Source organism: Lathamus discolor, chromosome 19 (assembly GCF_037157495.1).
Source record: "Lathamus discolor isolate bLatDis1 chromosome 19, bLatDis1.hap1, whole genome shotgun sequence".
NCBI lineage: Eukaryota > Metazoa > Chordata > Aves > Psittaciformes > Psittacidae > Lathamus > Lathamus discolor.
Window position 1 is genome coordinate 521,930 of NC_088902.1, and position 21,959 is coordinate 543,888.

A 21,959-nucleotide genomic window follows, 5' to 3' on the forward strand; every position below is an offset into this window, starting at 1 on the left:
GATCTGTTTTACTGATAGGGGATGCAGAGAGCTGTATCTCACTGAGCCTTGGTTTGAAAACGCTGCTATAATGCGATCTACACTTACTAAATAATTATGGGCAGTTATACTCAGGCTAGTCAGAAATAACTCAAGCTAGCAGGAAAAGGGGAATGCAGTTGAAAGAATACAGCTGCATGGCTGGACAGGATACACTCAGAGGTGCAAAAGGTACAGAAACCTTTGTGACTCTTCATTACAAGGGAAAGGAGAGAGTAGCAATAACGAGGATTAAAGTTGACACCCATTTAACTCAGGAATTGGATTATTCAAGCAGTTCAGTCCCGTTTCTTTACATTCTTGCATCAGATTAGCTCAGGACGGTTAAAACCCCACCAAAACCATGTGCTGAGAGGTCCTGCCTCCACTTGATGCTCTGCAACTCAGAGGCACATTTCCTGCTCTGTGCTCATTCCGGTGTAGCCCCGACCCAAGAAACATGAATTTGGCACCTCCCCAGCCAGTGAAACCATTCCCCAGGCCCTGAACCACAGCAAAACCGCCTTAAAAACTGGTGGAAGACAGACAGAGGAGCTTCACCACTAGAGATGAGGTCCCGGTGACTGCTCCCACGACACAGTCGCCATGCAGTGACCACGTGGGGAAGCATTGCTAACAGGCAAGCCAGTGGTGAGGTGCACGCTGCTGCAGAGCAGGGAGAGCGCAAGAGGAGCTGCAAGAGGAGCCACCCGTGTCCCCAACCACCCTGGGGACACAGGGGAAGAGGCTGAGCTGTAATGCGGGCAGACAGGGCAAGCGCGTGGCAGCACAGGTTGTGATTGCAAGAGGGATTCTAGGTCATGTTCCCAAGCTAGGATGCCCTAAAAGCCACAGCACCGGGGACTGCAGTTATTGATCTGTGTTTTGTCAGCCCAAAACCTCAGCTGCACCCTGAAGTAAATAAGAACAGCCATAAAAGCAAGGTGCGACCTATCTGGTGCCACTCACACACACACTAAACCAGCGCATTAGCTCTAGTGACTAGAAACGAAGTTCATCCGCTCTCCAAAGCAACGTCGACAATCCTTAACTTCAAAATCAGAAACGAGTGACTTCATTGCCCCACTGGCTGTCTCTAGACCCAGTAACACGACAATGTTCTCTCCCAGTCTTTCCTCCTCCGTTGTGGCAGAGAGTCCGTGTGCACTCATGCACGTGTCCGTTTGGACATGAGTTTAGTCAAGAGATTTCCCTGCAGACCGAAATCCTCAGGGATGTGCCACAGGAGCCTCCAGACTCCAAAGATGAGCTGAGGGCAGTTGGATTTAAACACCAACACGCAATGAGCTTCTGCTACCAAACCTCCCCCAAAGGTTTAAAGTGAAGGATCTTGGGAAGAACAATTATATCCTTACGTACTTAACTTGTAGGTTAAGACCAAAGCATTAACATCAGGCATGACTGTAAGGTTTTACCAACACCAGATGCTAGATGGGGTCTCATTCATGTATAATCCAAAATACTAACTCCTCTTCTAACCTGTCCACCAGCCACCAATGGATCGTCCATATGGGACATAAGAGCTATGGCTAATAGTAACTGGGCAAACATCACCTGGAGCCACAATTACTCTGCAGGAACTGACTTTGTGGTTAAGTATATCACCAGTAAGCATCAGATCGCGTGGGGACTCTACAGGGTGGCGACGCCAGTAGAGATCCTGCCAGCTCCCGTGGTTGCAGCCTTGATGAGGGTGTGGAATGATGCTCTGTGCCCATGCAGAGGATGGGAAAGGGAAGGCAGGTCATGGTCTTGGCTGTCGAGAGGGCACCAGAGCTAATCCTGGTGACCTACAAATGATTCCCTCTCCTCGCACTGACTGCCACAGGAGAGGGCTGTATGTGGTCACACCCTAAAGAGCCTGAAAATATAAATACATACAAGTATGAATGAAGACAAACCTTTAAACAAGTGAAATCTATCTAAATTGGAGAGCAGTTTGCAATGGCTTTGAAAATCGGCTTCTTGAACCTGGAGTTGGCAGAATCCTCTATGACCCCAAACCTCCCGTCGTATCGGATATCATTGTCTCTTAACATTGTAAGGCTACATCCTTAGTGTGGATCAAAGCTGGTATCTCTGCTTTTAGTACTTGCTTAGAAAGATGTTTACATGTTGTTGGTTGGTTGTTGGGGGGGTTTTATAGATAGGCAGTTACGACTACTGCTTATCTCTGACTTTATTTCCCAGCCATTTCAGCCCTCACATTATTTAGTAGGCCAGTCTTAAATCAGCATTTATGAACCAAGGAGGTGTAATCATTGAGAGCAAACCACTTCTGGCCATTTACAAGATCACTTAAAGATGACCTTGATTTCTCCTTGAAGGAGTTTCTAACACACAGCCAGTGCCTGGCCTTGCTCTGCAGCCTGCAGGGCTTTGGTAGCAGCACAGGCTGGGTAATGCTCAGCCCTCCCAACTTCAGGATCCACATCAGCTTCCCAAGCCCCAAATGCCAAGTATCCAAGCTCCCAAAGCACCCGCCGCCAGCCCTGGGTCTTCCCCATCACTGGGAAGCACAAAGTACGGGGCGATGCCTTCCCAGAGCTGGGTCTGCGATCAGGATGGGCTACAGCAGCAGTGGATTAGGATACCCTTACCAGGATCTGGATGAGAGGGAGGAAATCCAGGACATTCCAGCCCTTTCTAGTGTCACTTAAAGCAGGCAACACGTTTCCTGCCCCAAAGCCTCCCTTCTCCTTCCCCACAGCACGGGAGGTGCGCACCCCCAGAGCCACAGACCAAAGCCCCACTTCCAGCTCGCTTAGAACTCAGTGCGTTAATGCTCAGCATTAAACTCATCAGCAAATGATTCCTGACACAGTGCAAGGAGCAGCTCATCCCTGGATAGAGCCTAGGAGCAACCACCCCATGAGCTGAAGGGCTCAGCTCCTCTTGCCCCCAAAAGCAACAGCCTGCTAGCAGGGCTGAGCAGTCCCACAGCATGGCTAGCCCAATCTCTAGCTCATTCAAAGTCTCCTTAAGCTACCAGCAAAACCAGTGCCCAGGTCCCACTCCCAAAAGCACAAGAACTGGCTCCTTTACTGAGTCCTGCAGCATCTCCAGCCAGCTGAGCAGGACCAGGCAAAGGCCGTATTTTGAGATAGATTCCCAACTATCCAGGACCTGAGGCTGGGCAGATAAAGGCTCCATCAGGGTTTAAAAGCAAGGAGAGACCGATCTGTCTTCCCAGTACGGCAAGCAGGGATGCAGCAAAGCCCACTCCATATTCCTGCCTCGCTGAGCTCCTTCTCTTCTCAGTGAGTAATGATCACAAAGCCGTTAACAGCTCCTTGCCCACCCAGCTGGGTTATTGCTGCTCAGTGGCCAGGGACAGTGTAATGCGTTGCCTGCAGTGTCAACACGGGAATCTCCGCGCCTCCTGCGGCTGGGTTTGATGTGCGGTTTCTGTTTCTCAGGTAACAACACAGAGAAATCTATCCCTGTTAAAGCTCAGACCCCTTCCTCTGTGCAGCTGGCGAATCTGACGCCGGGAATGATGTACAAGCTGTGGGTGTTCCCCATATGGTCTAGCCCCAGCGAACACTCGTACATAACCTTTACCACCAGCTCAGGTGAGACGGGCTTCAGCGCTTCCGAGGCATGTCACATCCATCACCACCAACGTCATTCGCCTGGTGGCGGGAGGTGGTTTGACCATGACTGCATGGAACAGCCCTCATCCAACCCCCAGCAGCCCCCTCCCCATCTCTGCCTTTATGAAAGAGCCACCCCAGCATCACCAGGAGGTTGCACGGAGGTGGAGAGCCCCAGGAGGGGATGGGGATCCCTTTGAAGGAGGGGGGAGAACGCCTGTCGCCAGCGGCTCTGCTTGAAGCCCTGCCACTGCGTCTGCACTTCCACACACGCGTTGCTACTCATGGTGATGGTGGTGCTTTGACCCTGGAGAACGTGCACGTGGCTGGCTCCAGGTTACGGCAGAGGGGCAGGAGGGGAGAGCCTGGTGATGGGACAGAGGCGAGGGGCAGGACCGGGAGGGAGAACAGCGTGTTTGCAGACCGCCTCAGTCCTAGTCGAGTATAACTTGGGCTTCCCATCCTCCAGGTACCTTTCCTCTGGCAACTTCACATTTAATTGCACAAGCAATTTCCGGGTTTAGCACCTGAGTGATTTTTACAGCTTTCTAGTGATGGGCTTCGCACCCTGCCCACCGAATGCCCGAGAAAGCCCCTTATTGCCTTCCAGGGGTTCTGTACTGAGCTTTATGCATCTATCAACCTTCACCGTTCACACTCGATGATTTCAGTAAATCAAAACTTCCCCTGTGTTCAGCCGGGGCTTTGCTGTAGGAATCTGTGCACAACGTCCTCCCAAAGCTGAGAAACCAAGCAGCAAGCGCCGCTGAGCAGCCCGCACTGAGAGACGTGGCAGAGGGAGGCTGTGATTTCCAAAGACCTGCAATTATCTTGCTCACGTCCAGCCGTGTAATGGAAAGCTCAAGCACTGATTAAGTCTCTCTGCTGAGAAGTGCAAAAGGGAAACGCAATGCACAGCAAGGGAGTGCTGGAGGGGCTGCAGCTCCCCCCGCATTCCCTATGCACATCTTATTTGATGTCCAAAACTTTGGCAAGCCGTAGCACTGCTGATTAATTCCCTGATGTGCTAAGATGATGCAGGGACAGATGGCAACCGCTGGTGTTTCTGCATGGCTAATGCTGCCCAACACTGGGAAACAACCTGCAAGTGCTGACCTTGGCTCTGTCCTGCCCCTGAGGTCTGATGTGACCATTCCAAACACAGGCACTAAGAGCTGATTTGCAACTCAGTCTCTCTCCAAAACAGCTCCAGGGTTGCATCCCCAATTTGGTTTCTTGCTTCTGGACCCTCCCCTGCCTCAAATCGCTACCAGCTCCAGAGCCCCCATTCATACCATGCAATGTGTGTTCCTGGATGAGTATTTCCCAACCCGGACCCGCCTTTTGTCTTTTCTCCCCTGCTTTTCACCCACTTTGGGATGTGGGAGGTAGAGGACAGAGCCCCTGCACAAGACAGCAAGGACAGGGAAGCATTAGACAGAGAGGGGGGAAGCAATATCCTTGGCTGATGGATGCTGGCAGTCTTGGCATATCTATTTTCTGTAATTGAGGGGTTCCTACAGATATTATCATTGAGACTAAAGGATGGGGCCACTTTCATCCCTGTGATAGAGGCAGATGGGTGACCCGAGCCCTATCACGGCGGGATGCAGAGCTGTCCCCATCCCTGCATGCATAAACGCTGCAGATCCATTTTGCCGCTGGCTGGATCCTGCTGACACAAGCGTGTGGTCCCTGCTGACAACCATAAACCATCAGGAACGCTTCTGACGCAACAGCAGCAGCGTTCGGGGTTTGTGCGTTTGGGTTTCACGTTTCGCAAATAGATTCGCCAAAGGGTCCTGCAGGTTGAGGGCGGGTAAGAAACCTCACCCGCACTGTGGCTGCAGGGCACGGCCCTGGGACTCTGCCTCTGATGGAGAGCTCAGGAACCAGGGCTCTTTCCAGCAGGAAAGGACACGTCAGAACTACAACCATAGAATTCTACCACTTAATCCCAGCCTGGTTCGGGTTGGAAGGGACCTTAAAGCTCCTCCAGCTCCAGCCCCTGCCCCGGGCAGGGACCCCTTCCACTGGAGCAGCTTGCTCCAAGCCCGTGTCCAGCCTGGCCTTGAGCACTTCAAGGAAGAACTTCTTCCTATTATCTAACCTGAATCTCCCCTCTTGTTGGTTTAAAGCCATTCCCCCTTGTCCTATCCCTACAGCCCCTTGTAAAAACACAGCTTAATACAAAGAGCTCTGTATTTAAAGAACTAAAACTCCCCAGCGTGTACAGACACGGGGAAGAGGATCGTGTGAGACTTCACACACTTAGTGGCCTGCTTGACAAAGGAAGACAAAAATGCTGCTGCTCTCTGTTGGTGGAAGACTCAGGTTTGCTATTGGCACACACACAGGGAGCGTTAGGTACCATGTCTTCTGCCACAGGATTCTAGTTCATTATAAATAAAGCCACTGCAGTTGCATTTCCAATCAATCCCTGTTGGATCACGCAGCTGCTTGCCACTACTTCCCCTTGACGCTGGCCTTGTGTGAAAGCAAATCAGAACACCCTCTCCGACAGCCGCAGATTTAATCTCCCCTTTCCCAACGCTGCAATGACAGTCACTCGTTTACACAGCACACGATTGCTGGCACTATCAGCTTGTCGTCATGTGTTGCTTTTCTGGGAAGGATGGCAGTTATCCCTCTCCCTTGGTGCTAGGCAGTGCCATGATCCTACTGCAGGATCCCCTCGGTACCCAAAACCCTCCCTCCCTGTAAAACCCAAGCTGCATGGTGGCACAAACCCCCTTCTCTGGCATCTCATACTCTGAGGACCCCCTTATTCCTCCTTAGCGGGGGTTTCTGTAGGAACCCCATCCCACCAGGAGCACCAATACAATCGTTTTCCATTTCAAAGCTCCCCAGTAAAGCTTTCCTTCCCCTTCCCTCCCCAAGCACTCAGCTAATTGAATCCAGTTCTCAGCTCCACTGCCCTAATCTCATTGTCTCCATTAGAAGCGCATCTTTGAGGACCTTGTAGCTCAGGTTGTACTGAAGGTAAATATTAAATGTGGCAGCATTAGAGGGAAGGGAAGCAGGAGGGAGCCAAGGCAATGGGAGGCAGGAGCTCAGTGCTGCTCACAGGGCTCAGGATCTAAGATCATTTCTTTAGGAAACAGAACTCTTTCTGGTCATTCTCCTCTTCCATCTGATTTTCCTTGTCACAGTTTGGCTGCAGTCACCTGCTTAGATTTCATCCTAAGGAAAGCACCTCTTCTCTTGGATTCAATCTGCATGGAACAAGTACATGCTTAGAGCCCCGAGATGGTGTGGGTTAGGAGCTGAACCAACTCAACCCGGTTTCAAAGCTGTTGTCTCTTACAAGAACCTTTCATTCAGAACAGGTTAAAGGAGGGTTCTCTTTGATATTTGCTTTGGAAGCACCATCCTGGGTTTTGTCACACGGGCACCAACGAGGATGTTCACTGCATCAGCCTGGCCCGTTTCAGGCAAAACCCTGCTAAATCCCAACTCAGTCCCATCCAGCTCGGCTCTCCCGTGCTCCTGCCAGGAATACCCATCTCTGTTTGCACTGCAGCCTGGTTAAATTTAGCCCCCCTGCTGCGCTGAAGGTTATTTTCTCCTCTGCTCTGTGTCTTGCTGAATAAGAAGTGCATGTCAATGAGAGCCAGAACATGGCAGCTTGCTGCTATTTATAGGACACAGATTTGTCTGTGTGACCGTGTATGGGAGCTGCAACCAAGAAGTCAGAGTACGTGAGGGAGGACACGGGCGTTAGGAGCCAGGCTGGTGGCTGGGGCACAGGACACCTCCTTGCTTGGTATGAACCATATTAGCATGCAATAGCCTCACGAGGGTGCTGGGAGCAGTGCTATAGAGCTTGCCCGAGGAGAACAGAGCTCTCAGTGTGAGCAGAACACCTCTCACTACCCAGGACCCAGCTGTCATTCCTCAATGAGCTGCTCCCACCGTGCCCCAACTCATCCTTTGGCCAAGCCTTGGTGGGCCTCCCCACTCCTCTCTTTTCCCCCCACCGGAGACCACCCAAAAGCAGCAGGACCCCGGTGGGGCGGCAGCAGAGTCACTGCCCATCACCTCCGTGACCCCTGCATGGGCAACAATGCCAGTTATTCCCAGCCCTCTGGACCCAGGGGTGCTCCTCAGCCCCACTGGACGCCAGGGCATGGATCTGCTCAGCACATCTCTTTTAGACCTTGGTACTTTCAGGGCTGTTTTCAGACACAGCAAATGAAAGATCAGATCTGTTACCCAGCTTCTTTTGCCATTATTTGCAATGTCCCTTTCTCTCTGGTCTGTGCTAGGTTTTACTTTACGTTGTGACCCTTTGCTCTTTGTAGCTCCTGCTAAAACGTTGAGCTGATCTAATGCCACAAAAGGAAACAAAAAGCCAGATCCCTGTGCCACAGCCTCAGATAACCTGGGCAATACACACAGACACACACCAATGCAGCGCTACAGATAATGTCTAAACCAGTGGACTGTGTCTTACAATCCCCTCTGTCCTTCTGGCCTGTCCCTTATGGGTTTGGTTATTTTCCCTTTCCATTTTCCTCCCAGCTTACACCAAGAACCACGTGGACATCGCCACGCAGGGCTGGTTCATCGGGCTGATGTGCGCCATCGCTCTCCTGGTCCTTATCCTGCTGATCGTCTGCTTCATTAAAAGGAGCAGAGGTGGGAAATACCCAGGTAAGAGCCTTGCATGGCAATCCTTTGTGCTCATGGTTTAAACATCTCCAGGCTGCTGGGCGCTAATCAAACTGGCTTGCTCCCGGATGGATGCTTGTGATTACAAGGGCTTTGCTTTCTCTGTAGTGGGAACTCTTATTAGTGGGAAGCGTTGCAGTTCATTAAGGCTCTGGTGAGGGCTCAGTGCTGCAGAGCTGGATCCTCCTGCGATGCTCAACTCAGCCTCTAACTCTGCAGATTCTCTTGCCCTCATCTAGAAAAGGACCTTTTCAGGCCAAAATCTCGTTGAAGTTTTGCAAAGCAAAGATAAGGCTTAAGGGAATTCACATCCTCACTCGCTATCTGAGCCCTGGGGCCACTACACAGCAACACCCTTTGCAAGCCCTTCCTGGCACTGGGGTTTTACCAGGCAATGAGAAGCTGTACCTCACCCTTCAGGTTTCTCACAGCCTCAACACCAGCTGCTGTTACAGTCCCATAAAGCTTTTACCTCCTGCACAGCTTTTTAACGTGAACATTGCTGATGTGCTTCGTTCCAGTACGAGACAATAAAGACGAGCATCTCAATCCTGAAGACAAGAATGTAGAAGACGGGTCGTTCGACTACAGGTATGCTCCCATTGGCATGTGTCCCCACGGCTCCCCATCAGCCCCACTCCCAGCCATCACAGCCCTCACCTCCTCCTGCCTCCTTCCCTCTGCAAGCCCTCTACCAAAGGCAACATCTCCTTGCCTAAAACCCTGGAAGAGGAACCAGGCTGTGAGGATGCTGTGAGAGCCTCCTCCTATCCCTACCGCTGCCTGGGAGGACCAGTCCAGGCAGGGAGCTGGGGCTCTGGTAGCAGGTACCTGGGGCACAGCTCAGTGTCACTCCTAACACACACAAAACACATCAACTCTGCAGCAGCCTCAGGATGTTCCAGGTCTATCACCCTGTAGCTCAGCCTCTCTCTTACCCGTAAGAGAGTCTCCAGAGAGAAAAGCTGCGTTTGGATCAGCGGATGAGCCCTAAAAGCATTCTGAGCACTGATTCAGGGGCCTGCCTGCATCCCAGTCAATGCTTTTCTGTCAGGTCGCCAGGCAAACCCCAGCCCTGCAAGGGTCTGCTAAAACCACTTCAGTTTCACCCAGAGCAGCAGCAGTGCCCATCTCTGCTCCAGGAAAACTCCCGGGATACATCAGGAAGGGACAAGGCTCTCCCATGCCTGCTCCTGTGCAATGCAGCACTCACAGCCCCGCTGCTGGGGGTGGCTGCCCCAAGGAGCAGGTAAGGTGTCAGGTCTCATTGGCTTGCCCACACTTGATAGAAGAGGGGGTGTACTGCTTCCACCCAGCTTGCCCTTTGAGCCCTGAACTGGGCTTTGCTTTCCTTTAGAGAATTAAAATTCCGCTTTCCATGTGAGCTGGATCCAAAGCCCTTTCAGGCAGCAGGAATTTCTCTCCTGCCTTCAAAACGGGTTCATTAAAGCCTCCATCATTACTGATACCTCCAGCGTTACAAATGGAGGTAGCAAAGATGGGAAGAGCTTATTTACAATTCAGCAAGACACTCATGTACCACCAAAGGCTTTAGAGAAAGCAAAAGGAATGCATCTGCCTGCATGCAGCACATAAATGGAGGTGGAAGAACAGCAGCCCTCAGAACGATCACATTGATGTTGTTAGGATCACAGTAACTCCATTGCAGTAGCAATGTTTTTCCTCCAAAGGATGTCGCGAGCCCAAAGCTCCCCAGGCTTCTGCTGGCACGAGGCAGAGGACAAATGCACCACAGCAGGAACCAGAATAGGTTCATAGGATCCCGGCCTGGTTTGTGTGGGAGGGACCTTAAAGCTCCTCCAGCTCCAACCCCTGCCCCGGGCAGGGACCCCTTCCACTGGAGCAGCTTGCTCCAAGCCCCTGTGTCCAACCTGGCCTTGAGCACTGCCAGGGACGGGGCAGCCACAGCTTCTCTGGGCAGCCGAGTTCCCTTCATGCGCTGAGCCATGGCAGGGATGCTCTCGGTGCCCAGACGTGTGGGATGGTGCAAACGCCACGTAGCGAACCTGGAAGCTCTCCTCACCCAGGAGGTGCTCACACCCAGCCCTGTGGGCTCAGCCCCATCCCCTGCACCTCCGACAAGGTCTCCGCAGCCGAGCTCCTGCAGTACGCACTGATTTCAGAGACCTGCTGCTCCAGAGCCCGCTGAGGTGGCTGCAGGCCAGACCTCCTCCCTGCACCATTCCCAAGGCAGTTGCATCATGGGGACCGCTTGCCTTGCATAGAATTAAAACCAAGCTCCTGGCATGGCTGCCAGCATTGAGACAGTCCCCAGTGCTGCGTTAACTGCCCAGGCACCATCCAAGGGCACTGCCTCCCAGGCGGTGGGAAGGAATGGGGTAAATCCCCCATCCCAGCACACAGCAGCTTCTGCTTGGCTGAAGCTCAGACTTCCATTGACAGCGCCATTCCCAAAGTTTGCAAGCTGAAGGCAGAGGTCATTGGAAGGGCAACAAGAAAGCTCCAAGACGCTCCTGCATTTCCAATCACGCCATCCCATAGATGTCAAGCAAGAACAACCAAAACCAGCCCCCAGCCACCCATGAGCTTTGCCCCATCCTTCTCAGGAACAACAGGTTTCATGGGAGAAGTAATGGGAGGCAGAAAGGAAGGTGACCCTGAAGGACCGAGATGAAACCCTGTTGGCTGACTGAGATTCAACCTGATTGTGACGTTAGGCTCAAGGAAGGTAGCAATTAGTATTTCAAGCAAGGACAGGAATTGAGCTGACATGAATTCTTCATTGGTTTCCCTCCCCACCTCCACATAGCATGTCTGATACGCTCTCATCATATCTCACATCCTTAATGCCCCGTGCATGCAACTTTCAAATCTCTGCAGCCTATAATTAAGAGATACTGTCACATCTTCCTGTTCCACTAACAGAATAATGGTTTTCCTGAGCAGAGGCTAAGCTGAGAAGCTTGTTTGCAAAGCAGGAAACCATTATCCTTGGCCAATGTTCTGTGCCAGTGACTGTGCCTCATTATACCAAATGTTTAAGCTGCTCATGGGGGAGTCAGTTGGAAACCCTGGCCAATGGGAAGGGAAACTTGAGTGGTTTTAGCTTCTGGGCTCCAGTTCAGATGCAGGATAACCCATGGCACAGGTTACATGGTGGAGGCAGTGCCAGCTTGTCCCAAATGGACCATCTCAGCAGGCATCGAGACAGGAGGACGTGGAGCCACCCATGTGAGGAGAGGTCTGGTGAAGCAGCCAGGGGAGGTGGAGGCTGTCCATAGATAACACGAGACTCGTGCATGGCGATAGCAAGGAAACCCAGCACAAGACTGGAGGGGAAACTGAGCAACCCCCTCACTTGGCCCTTGTCCCGCTGCACATCCCGGTCCCCAGCCACTTGCTAATGGACTTCAACCACAAGCCCTTTGTGAAGAGCCCACCTGCACCACCCACTGCTGCTCAGCACCAGCTTTCCAGGGGAAGCCACTGAGGCTCAATTAAACCGGCTCCATTTGGTATAACGAGGCAATCAGCTCCATGAGGAATGCAGACGGTTTGGTTTGTAGCACTGCCCCTGTAAATGCAGACCTCATCATACCTCTCTCTGATCAGGCTCTTTCTGCTTCTCTCTGTTTTATTCCCATTCTTTCTTCTCCTTTTCACCTGGTCTATCCACATGGACCATGAAGGTCTCTTGAAAGGTAGGACCACGTGCTGCCAGAAGTCCGGCACATTTAGCTTTTTCTTTATATTCCTTCCTTCGAGCTATTTATTTCTTTAGAGCTGGAACTATTACCTCCCCCTCCCCATTCCCATGTACGTGCCTCCACCTAACACATTAAACAAGATCCCTCCAACTCCTGCTGGCATCAGAGGGTACCCCCATGTCCAGTGACGCACCTTTGCTTGGGATATGCTGGGCACCCCCAGCCACATGCTCGAGCAGCTCATCCCTCCTGGCGGAGCTGGACCTGGAGATGATGCCCTTGGTGCACTCATCCTGATGCCAGACACCCAGAGGATGGTGGCAAGGGACACAAGCCAAAAGCCTTTAGACCCTAAACAATCTGCCCGCTCTTGGTCTCAGCCCTGGCTCAAGCCTCCCCCCGCAGTGATTTATTCAGCTCAGGACGATGTTTCCCACATGGTTTTCATCTGGGTGCTCTGGTGCTCTAACACACACATCAACCCCCCCCCCCCCCAATCTTAACAGGGTTATAATGCATCAAGCTGCTGATGCCTATCTGCTTCACCCTTCTAATGCACTAACAGGATAAACACTAACAGAGAGAGGTAAAACCAAGGGTATGTGCAAGAAAGGCACAAGCGAACCCCGCCTTAGGGAAAATCTGGCTCTAGATTCAGCTTTCACCAAAGCCCAAACCTTGGGAAAGGTTTGCAGATGAAGGGAGCTGGGTTTTGCCACTCTCTACTTGGCATTTATTCGGCTTCCTACCTGGCAGTCCTGCTTGCAGGCTGAACTCTCTTCCTCCTCACCCCCATAAAAGAAGCTGCTTTCCAAGCTAACAAGTTACGGTTTATTGTGATGCCAAGTTAACACAAGGCCTCAAATACTGGGTTTTGTAATATTGCTGTAATTCACAAAGTGCTGATAGAAGGAAATACAGGAGAAAGCTGCGTGCTGTACTGTGGGATACCAAATTCCTCCCCCACTGTACAGAGCTGATGCCATTAATTAAATGGCATGAGAGAGACTTAATGCCTTCGCCACTAAAGAGGGGTTTGCTCCCTGGCCCAAGCAAAGTGCTTCTCGTGCCTTTGTGGGAAGCAAACACCTTTGTGTGGGCAGCGACTACCGAAGGCTGCAATCAAAGCCCTGCACTTGCACTGGGTTTAAGGGAAATGAAGGAGCAGAGTCGAGAGCCACGCTGGGGAGTCCAGAACTAAACCAACCCCAATAGAGAGTCAGGGATGGAGGCGGGAGGACGAATGCAAGGTACACGTGTGATACCCCGAGGAATAACACACAATTTGCATGCTGGCCCCAAGGTCAAAGATGAAGTAAGGACGAGTTGATATGAAAATTACCTTTTATATATAGCAACCCACTCATCCTCCACACAACGTTATCTGGATTGATGAGATACCAGCCTTTGGCCTCCAGAGAGAAAACAGCTTTGCCCTTTTTCTTCAGTAAAAGGGTTTATTTAAAGGGTTGGGGATTATTTCTGTGGGTCAGACTATTTATTTTACAGTGACCTGGCTTAATCTTTTGAGTGAAAAAGAGAAAAGGAGAAAGAATTGAGCAAACAAGCTTTAAATGCTCAGAAATAAGCTTGGAAAGGTAAATTCCCATGAGTTTTGGAAGCTGCACAGAACTTGGCATCCTATACATGCCCCCTCCCAGTGCTTTGAGAGCACTCCCCATTGCATGTAGCTATCTAAACAGCCAAGTGGGGGGGCTATGCAAGGAAACCTGGAAGCAAACCTCACTAAACCAGGTTCCACCAAGGGCAGCTAAAATGCTAAGAGAAAGAAAGAACATAAGCAATGACAAGGGAAGGATATTTAGAACATGCATCCAGTTGGACTGATCTAAGCATTGTATGTAACAGAGGATAAAACCCCACAACCGCTTTCTATAAACTAAGACCATGAAGGCTGGGCTTGCAGAAACACCCACCACAGCACTCCTCCTACGTGGAGGATGCCTCCCAGCCTTCATACACGGGTCAGACACCCCATGACTCGCTGTCTGCACCCAGAGCATCCCACATGTGGGGCTCTGCTCCGTGTATGCATACACTGGATCTATCTTTTGAATATCCAGACCTTGCCTGAAGGTTCTTAGCCCTGTTCTCAGCCCTTAATGGTGTCTGTCTTCTGCTACCCAGCGATGAAGACAACAAGCCCCTGCCCAACAGCCAGACCTCCCTGGACGGCACGATAAAGCAGCAGGAGAGTGACGATAGCTTGGTGGACTATGGAGAGGGGGGAGAAGGGCAGTTTAATGAGGACGGCTCCTTTATCGGCCAGTACACGGTGAAGAAGGACAAAGAGGAGACCGAAGGCAACGAGAGCTCGGAAGCCACCTCCCCAGTCAATGCTATTTACTCGTTGGCATAGCGCAATGCACTGAACCCACAAAGAGCTGGAGGTGTTTGTAGTGGATGGGGGTTAAACAACAGCCGCCGCCGCCTCCAACAGCAACGTGTGAATGAAGCAACCAACAATGATAAGAAAAAACACAAAAAAAATAGAAAACCAAGTTTAAACCCCAAGCAAAAGGCAGCCCAGGGGCTGCCGATGCCATCTTCTCCTTAGCAAACACGCAAAGAGCAAGGACTCCCGGGGCACGGATGGGTTGTAGCTGTAGCTGGAAGCTGGGCCGAGCCACAGGGGCTGGAGGAGTGGGATGATCGAGCTGCACCCCAGCTTCAGGGCTGGTCCCAGTACCCCGAGCCAGCCTGGTGAGGGACATGGGGTGGGCTCGGCTGTCCAGGCTCCCCCCCTTGCAAGGCCCCTTTGGTTCTTTTTGGGAGGCAGTTAACAATTCTTCTTTTTAATCTTTACAGGAAGGTTTCAGATAAGAGGGGAGGGGGGAAGGAAACCAAAAGGTGAGTCTGGGGAGGCGAAAGGGGCGAGCAGCAGAAATGCACGGCAGGAGGAAAGCAGAGGATCTTTGGGCAGCGACACCAAGGCACTGTGTGACTGAGATGTCCACCCTCACGGCAGCACCTTGCCCACAGCCTCTCCCAAGCCGTCAGCACCACCACCTCCTTCCCAACAGATCCAGCAGCACCTATGCAGGGAAGGGCAGGTTCCCAACACTTCCCTTGGCACCGTAACTCACATCGGCGCCGAGGCTCTGCCATCCATCCCCACTGCAAAGCCCATGGGGAAGTCACTCACGCCCCCGCGGGGCTCCAGAGCATCCTCAGAGACAAGAGGCTGCAGAAGAGCTTGTGGGATCTGTGGAAGGACATCCGGGTGCCGCTCACCCTCCGAGCCCTGGAGAGCAGCATCGCTTGCCTGGGTAATTGTAGGCAAACCATTTGGGTTTAGTGTTTGCTTTGTAAGAATTGGGGGGGAACTTCCCCCAGACCATGCCTGCTTTCTTTTAAAGGCAACTCTATGTATCTTATGTAGCAGAGGGAGTGGAAGCAGGACCAGTATTAACGTAGGATGAGGGGACCAGAAGTCACATCTTGAAAACCAGATTGAATCGAAGGTCAGGATGAGAAGCACCCAAGGGATTGGGTGGAGGATCCCCCGCAGCTCCCCGTCAGCAGCTTGCACAGTTCAGGGATGTGCATCCTTTGGGGGCCAGGGAGGGAGGCAGGACCCGAGGTCCACGTCTTCCCCAGGCACCAGGGATGAGCCAGCTCTACAGTGTTTTCCACTAAACCCCCCTCCTCATCTCTGACAGTGGCCTTTCCCCCCCTCCATCAACCACCCTGACCAAGACCCTTCCAGGAGCGAGCACCGGAGCAGCCTCCCCTCCGCTGCCCTCCTCACGTGTCAAGAGAACTCGCCATGTACGCCAACCCGGTGACGCGCAGCTCGGGGGGGAGCGCTCCTCCTCATGCCTTACACAGCTTCGGACTTCCCTCGAGGTTCAATGAACTGAGCCTCTTCCCCCACCCGCTTACGCGCCCCTAACGCTGGGCTCCGAGCCGCCAGAGCCGCAGGAGCAGGATGGGTGCCTGGGCAGCTCCCAGCGGAGAGCGCACGGGTCCTTGCGGAAGGCAGTCGATGACAGGCCGTGCTGAGCGGCCAGTGCCATGCGTGTTCTCCCGCTTCCTGCTCTTTTGAAAACCAAAGGTACCTTCGCTGAGAGAGAGCGGATTCCTGCATGGAGCGACGGTCGGGTGGATTTTGCTTTCATTCTGATTCCAAGGAGGGTGTTTTTGTTGGGCAGAATGGATTACATGCAATAGGATTAATGCAATTCCTCTTTTAGCTTTCAAGCTGGTTTGCTCTGAAGACATACTGCTAACAAGAATACTACTAACAGGGATTGTCGAGATGGGACTTTGCCGCGTTCTTTAAGCTGCTAATGGCACAACTATCCTGCCCTTCGGGAAGAGCCCGGACCCAGTCAGCACCACTGCTGGCTACAAAGAGCAAACAGGAGAGAGCTGGATACAAACCCAACAGCAAAGGAGCTACACCATAGGAGCATGGAGGGGTTAGGCTGGTGTCAACAGGCAGACCCTGTCCTACATCCAGGGGGGCTCCTGCTGCCCCAGGGCACCGCGCAGGAACCCATCTGCAGGGTCCTCCATCTGCGTCACCTTGCAGAGCAGGAGCCACGCGTCTCGCTGCTGCCGTCAGTGTAAACCCACTCACAAGACAAGCCGATTTCTGCCGCTGCCACTCACCACTGGTCTGGTTTAAGGAGGCATCTCCCGGCCCATTCCCAGGACACGCAGCAGTTGTATTCCGTTTTTAAGCAAACACACCGGGCCAAACTCAACACAGCCCCCGGTTGTGGGGGCAACCACTTCCCAAGCCTTCGGCTGTGCTTACAAGGTTGAGTTGGTGTAAAACCCTTCCCAAGCGCCAGCGGAAATGAGGAGCGAAAGAAACGACAACCTCTGCTGTGGAACAGCCTCCGCCGCTGGAGCTGGGCACCTCCATCACACCCGGCACATCAGAGCCTCGCTGCTTTGTGGACCAACCGCTAACGGGGACCACAAGACCCTTGGCTACCACGCAACACCTCCAAACCTCAAGGAATTGGTCAGGCATTCCTGGAAGCAGGACGGTCTGTGTCATGTATCTGTATTACGTGCCATTTCTATTAAAGCCTGTGTTTCTGTCCTGTCATTAACCACCACTTTCCTAAGCAAACCTCTCTTGGAAATGAAGTGTTTCACCCTTTGCAGTGCTTGTCTCGGGAGGGAAGGAGCTGACCTCAGCCCAGCCAGTCCTGCCCTTGCCCCCAAAGGCCTCATAAACCAGTGATAGAGTCCTATAACCACATTAAGTAACCAGAAAAGGATGGAGATGCCTGCAGAGGACCTGGGGAACCTCAGTGTAAGTTATGTGTAGCCTCATACATTCGCCTGGTGTAAAAATCACTCAGAAATCAGAAGGTGCAGTAAAAGGTTCAATATTTCTTTGAAGCTTCCCCCACAGTTCTGGAGCTGAAAGGGAGTTCCAAGTCCAAAACTCATCCTCAGCTTCAGGTGTTTTACTCCCTTTGTTAAAGATGCAGTAGACATCTGCACTTGCAGTTACTGCATCACGGGAGTGAAGCACTTGACTTGCTCCAACCACCAAAACCACTGCAGGGTGACCCCACACCACCCCCAAAATGCATTCACCCCACAGGGGCATCACAGCCACACTTCTGAGGGAGCCTCCTTGGAGCGCTAGGAGAGGATGGAGACCCTGCACGAGGAGCACCTCTCGCTGGGGGTGCTCCATGCCAGTGGCTGTATCTGCCTGCCCCTGGTGTCACCCCATAAGAGCTGCTTTACTTCTCCATCCCCAGCTGCCCCTCTCCAGCAGGTACAGGCTGGTCACCTCCACTGCTGCCTATAGCGTAACCTCCACGGTGAGCAGAGATGCTCAGGAGGGATCTGTACCAGCTCCAAGGTCTGGACCCCTCCTAAGGGCTCAGTCTCCATCCCAGGGCTGACCATCCCTCTCCGGGATCCGCACAGCCTCACCTTCACCTTTTGCAGAAGATACATCTCCATCAAGGGTTTAAATTGGGCACCAACAGCTAACAAACAAAGAGACAGGCTCGAAATCAGCCTGGGGAGAGCAGAGCCTGGGTCCAGCTCCCAGCTTGCAAATTTGAGCCCTTTTCTAAACTGGTCTGAGCCAAAAACTCCTCCAGAGACAAGATCCAGGCTCTGCCGACTGCATCCGAGCGCAGGGACGCAGCCTGCACCTCCCCAGCACAGCACCTTCGGCTGCTTGGAGCCCTGCGCGTGCACACGTGTGGGATGCAAGAGGACACTTCTGTGCTGCTGCGACCCTGAGGCTGCTCCGATTCAACCTGAAGCGATGCTGCATCCGGTTGTGATGTCCCGACAACACCCCCCTGCCAGCGCTTCCTTCTCGCAGGGACAGACCCCGAGTCCCTGCGTTACAGTCACTTGTGCGTGGCGCTGGGGGAGCAGGATGGGTGCACGGCACCAGCCATCACTGCAGCCCCTTGCTGTGCCTTACCTCGGCACGCAGCACTGCTCCATCCACGCCACCGGCCGTCCTGGCGGGTCCCAGCACCTCTCCTCAGTGCGCAGGTCCCAGCAGAGCTGCGGGTCCAACCTGCACCCCGTCGTACCAGGCTTGATGTGTGCCAGCAGCACCCGTTTCAGTTCAGCAATAAGCAAACCTTGTGGAACAGAAAGAGGAGACCACGTTCTAGTTCTTGCACTAAGACCTGTTCTATTAACGAGAATAACGAAGCTTCTCTGGTCCTAACAACCCAACGCATCAGTAGCTCCCCGTGCCCAGCAGCGCCTGACTCTCCATATCCTTCACGAGTGGGCATCGGGCTTTGGTCGTCAAACCCAGTCTAAACCCCCCATCAAACCCAGAGCAAAACCCTTCCTTTGCAGTCCGGAGTTCTCAGTGTTCGTTCCTCCTGCTCACATCAGAAGGGAAGTTTTGGGCTGTTCCATTCCTCTTTAATTTGTAAATATCTCGCGCCCCATCCATCCTCTGTGAAACCTCCCAGTTGTTCTCAACTACTCTGTGTATTTATTTGCCTTTTCTGTTTTGAAAGCAAAAAATCCCCACCACCTCTGCGTTAACCCACTTGTTCCAATGGGAAACGTGCAGCTGAGGCTGTAAAATTAACAGTTTACAGCAAGAGGATTTACGGACTATGGAAGAAAAGGTGTTGAATCTAAGGACTTCTAAACCGACTGCATGAGACGAATGAAGGCCAAACTACTCAGACAGCATTTTTTGAATCACTGTAATAAAGAACAGACCGGAGTTTTTTGTATAGAGAACACTAAACAGGAAATAAAACATTGTTCAGAACCCAGGCCAGGCCTCCCGCTCCCCTCTGTCAGCTCGCACCGGCAGCCCCAGAACCGCCCCGCAGAGCAGCGCTGCCTGCTCCCCGAGCCCCGGCCTCCTCGCTGAGCATCACTGAGGCCCTCGTGGTCCAGCAGGGCCCATGGGAGCAGCAGGGTCTAAGCCGGCTCCCCCCTCCTGACCCGCGCATCCCCGCAGCAGTGAGTGATGCCTCCCTGGGGCCGATCCTGCCCCCCCCAGCCCCTTCCTGAAGTGCTCTTAGAGGGTCCCTGGTGCAAAGCCTTGCCGAGAATGGGCTGAAGGAAGGGGGAACCGGCAGAGTCTATCTGGCTGATGAAGATGTAATTGCTGCAGCCCTCGCTAATAGGATGAGAGCATTAATGCTGCCTCCTCCAGCGCTGCAGCGGGGGCTCCATCCACCCCCTCCTCAGCACTTCCTTCAGCAGCAGAGAGCAAAAAAGCACCTTTTGCCCCTTGTAGGAGCCCAGGGCACTGGAGGCATCAGCTGCCCTCTGCCCCTACCCTAAGGAAGGATGAAGAAGGAATTGACTTGCCCCCCGATACAGGAATTCAAGCTACCTGGAGCCCAGGGACCCCTCCAGTACAAAGGCACCACTCCCCAGCACCCACAGCACAAGCTCTCAGCCTCACAAAGGGCTGCACAGGCAGCTCCTTCCAGCATTCCCACAGGACATAGTATTTTTATCATCCAGGAGCAGGCAGCAATGGACCCATCCTCATCCTTGCAATCGATATGGGGTGAGACACATACATTAGCACTCCTCTTTTATGGCACAGTAATGACACCCATATCTCCCCTGACCTCTGCCCGCCCGGTGGGGCAGCAGCACTGGATCAATGCAGACAGACTCAGTCCCATTACCCTTCCTCCTCTGAGAGGCTGCTCCAGCCTCTTGCCCATTACTGCACTGAGAGCCATCCGAGGGAGCCCTTTCAGAGCTGCTGCCCCCCCCAGCTGCCATCGCTGTGGTCTCAATCCGCGCCTGCACCAGGAGGAGCAGCCAGGAGGCCACCGATGCCCCTGTCACCTGCAGAGAGACCCTCAGAGAGCTGCTGGCAGCACAGGGACAGAGGAGAGGGGGCAGAGGGCAGGGCCCCCCCCCCCCCTTTGCTGGGCTCATCACCTCTCTTGGGTCTCCCTCCATTAGCGCTATAGCTGGGGGTCAGGCTCCAGCCCTGCTCTTCCTGCCCAACAAAGGTGCCTGCTACCCCAGGTGAGGTCTGTGGGAAAGGTTGTGGCCAATTTCTCCCAGTCTCAGCCCAAAACAGCAGCAGGAAGCAGAGAACGGAGCAAGCTGAGCATGGGGAAGGGAGACGGGACCAGCTCTGCTCCATCACAGGCATCCTCCTGCCTGCACCCATCTGCTGGAGGAGCCTGGATCGCTGGAGTTCAGCCAATCAATAGAGATCCTAATGCTTTAATTACTCCTCTGTAATTGCAGGCCATTAACCTGTGGACAGCCCCAGCGCCCATTGATCTCCTTACATCATTAACAGGTCTGGGCTGGAGCTGGGAGGGATGGAGCGTGCAGCACGGTTCCTGGAATGCTCCCAGATCTGCTTCCCACCTTGCTGCAGCCTGGCAGTGACCTCCCACCAACAAAGCCCCACACCATGGGGACCCACTTCACTCAGCTCCCCAAGCAGCCATGGGATCGGCAGCAGCTCTTTCCCCCAGAGCTCAGAACCTGCAGGGTATCCTCATCATCACTGTCACAGCCCAGAGCATCACCCCCCAGCACTCAGAACACAGCAAAGGTGTTGGGTGATGAGAAGCTCTCACTGAGCTGACAGCCTAGAAACCAACCATGTCCTGCAGTGTGAGCAGCAGGTTTAGCCTGGAGAAGAGAAGGCTCCTGAAGGGGAGACCTGAGAGCAGCTCCAGTGCCTAAAGGGGCTGCAGGGAACCTGGAGAGGGGCTTGGGACAAGGGCCTGTAGGGACAGGCCAAGGGGAATGGCTTGAACCTGCCCGAGGGGAGACTGAGATGAGCTCTTAGGCAGAAGCTCTTCCCTGTGAGGGTGCTGAGGCGCTGGCACAGGGTGCCCAGAGAAGCTGTGGCTGCCCCATCCCTGGCAGTGCTCAAGGCCAGGTTGGACACAGGGGCTTGGAGCAAGCTGCTCCAGTGGAAGGGGTCCCTGCCCGTGGTCGGGGTTGGGACTGGATGAGCTCTAAGCTCCCTTCAACCTAAATCATTCCATAATCTTGTGGCTACAGATATTCACTCGGAAGGACTGGAATGGGTTGCCCAGGGAGGTTGTGAGTGCTCCATCCCTGGTGGTGTTCAAGGCCAGGTTGGACAAAGCCTTGGGTGGGATGGTTTAGTGTGAGGTGTCCCTGCCCATGGCAGGGGGGCTGGAACTGGAAGATCTTGAGGTCCTTTCCAACCCTAACTGTTGTATGACTCTGGGTGCAGCCTCACAGGGGCCACTGTGACTGTTTGCAGAGCTCTGACAGCACGGGTTATGTGGGGCACAGACATGGATGCATTTAGGCACAGGGGTGCATACATAAAGCAACACAGCCACACACTGCACAGGAGGGTGCCCCTGCCGCGACACCCCCATCTGGGGCTAATCCCTTTCCTGCTTCCCCCCCGCTGACACAGGCTCGGACCCCCCCCAGGGCTTCACCTGCTCCAGCCCCAGGGACAGGGGGA

At 53.3% G+C, this 21,959-nt stretch overlaps 1 protein-coding gene across 16 annotated transcripts in view; it reads left to right on the plus strand.

The window, feature by feature from the left end:
• NFASC (neurofascin) overlaps positions 1 to 17,109 on the plus strand; it is an 80,805-nt gene extending 63,696 nt beyond the window's left edge. For 10 of the 16 annotated variants that reach the window (XM_065698492.1, XM_065698495.1, XM_065698493.1 and 7 more), the window contains 3 exons: positions 8,181 to 8,312; positions 8,852 to 8,921; positions 14,168 to 17,109. In XM_065698492.1, the coding sequence (XP_065554564.1) occupies positions 8,181 to 8,312; positions 8,852 to 8,921; positions 14,168 to 14,399 (434 nt within the window). In that variant the 3' untranslated portion in view covers positions 14,400 to 17,109. Of the gene's footprint in view, positions 1 to 1,529; positions 1,647 to 3,458; positions 3,839 to 8,180; positions 8,313 to 8,851; positions 8,922 to 14,167 lie in introns of those variants that run through there. The other 6 variants (XM_065698491.1, XM_065698490.1, XM_065698496.1 and 3 more) reach the window with 2 other exon arrangements.
• The last annotated feature ends 4,850 nt before the right edge of the window (positions 17,110 to 21,959 follow it).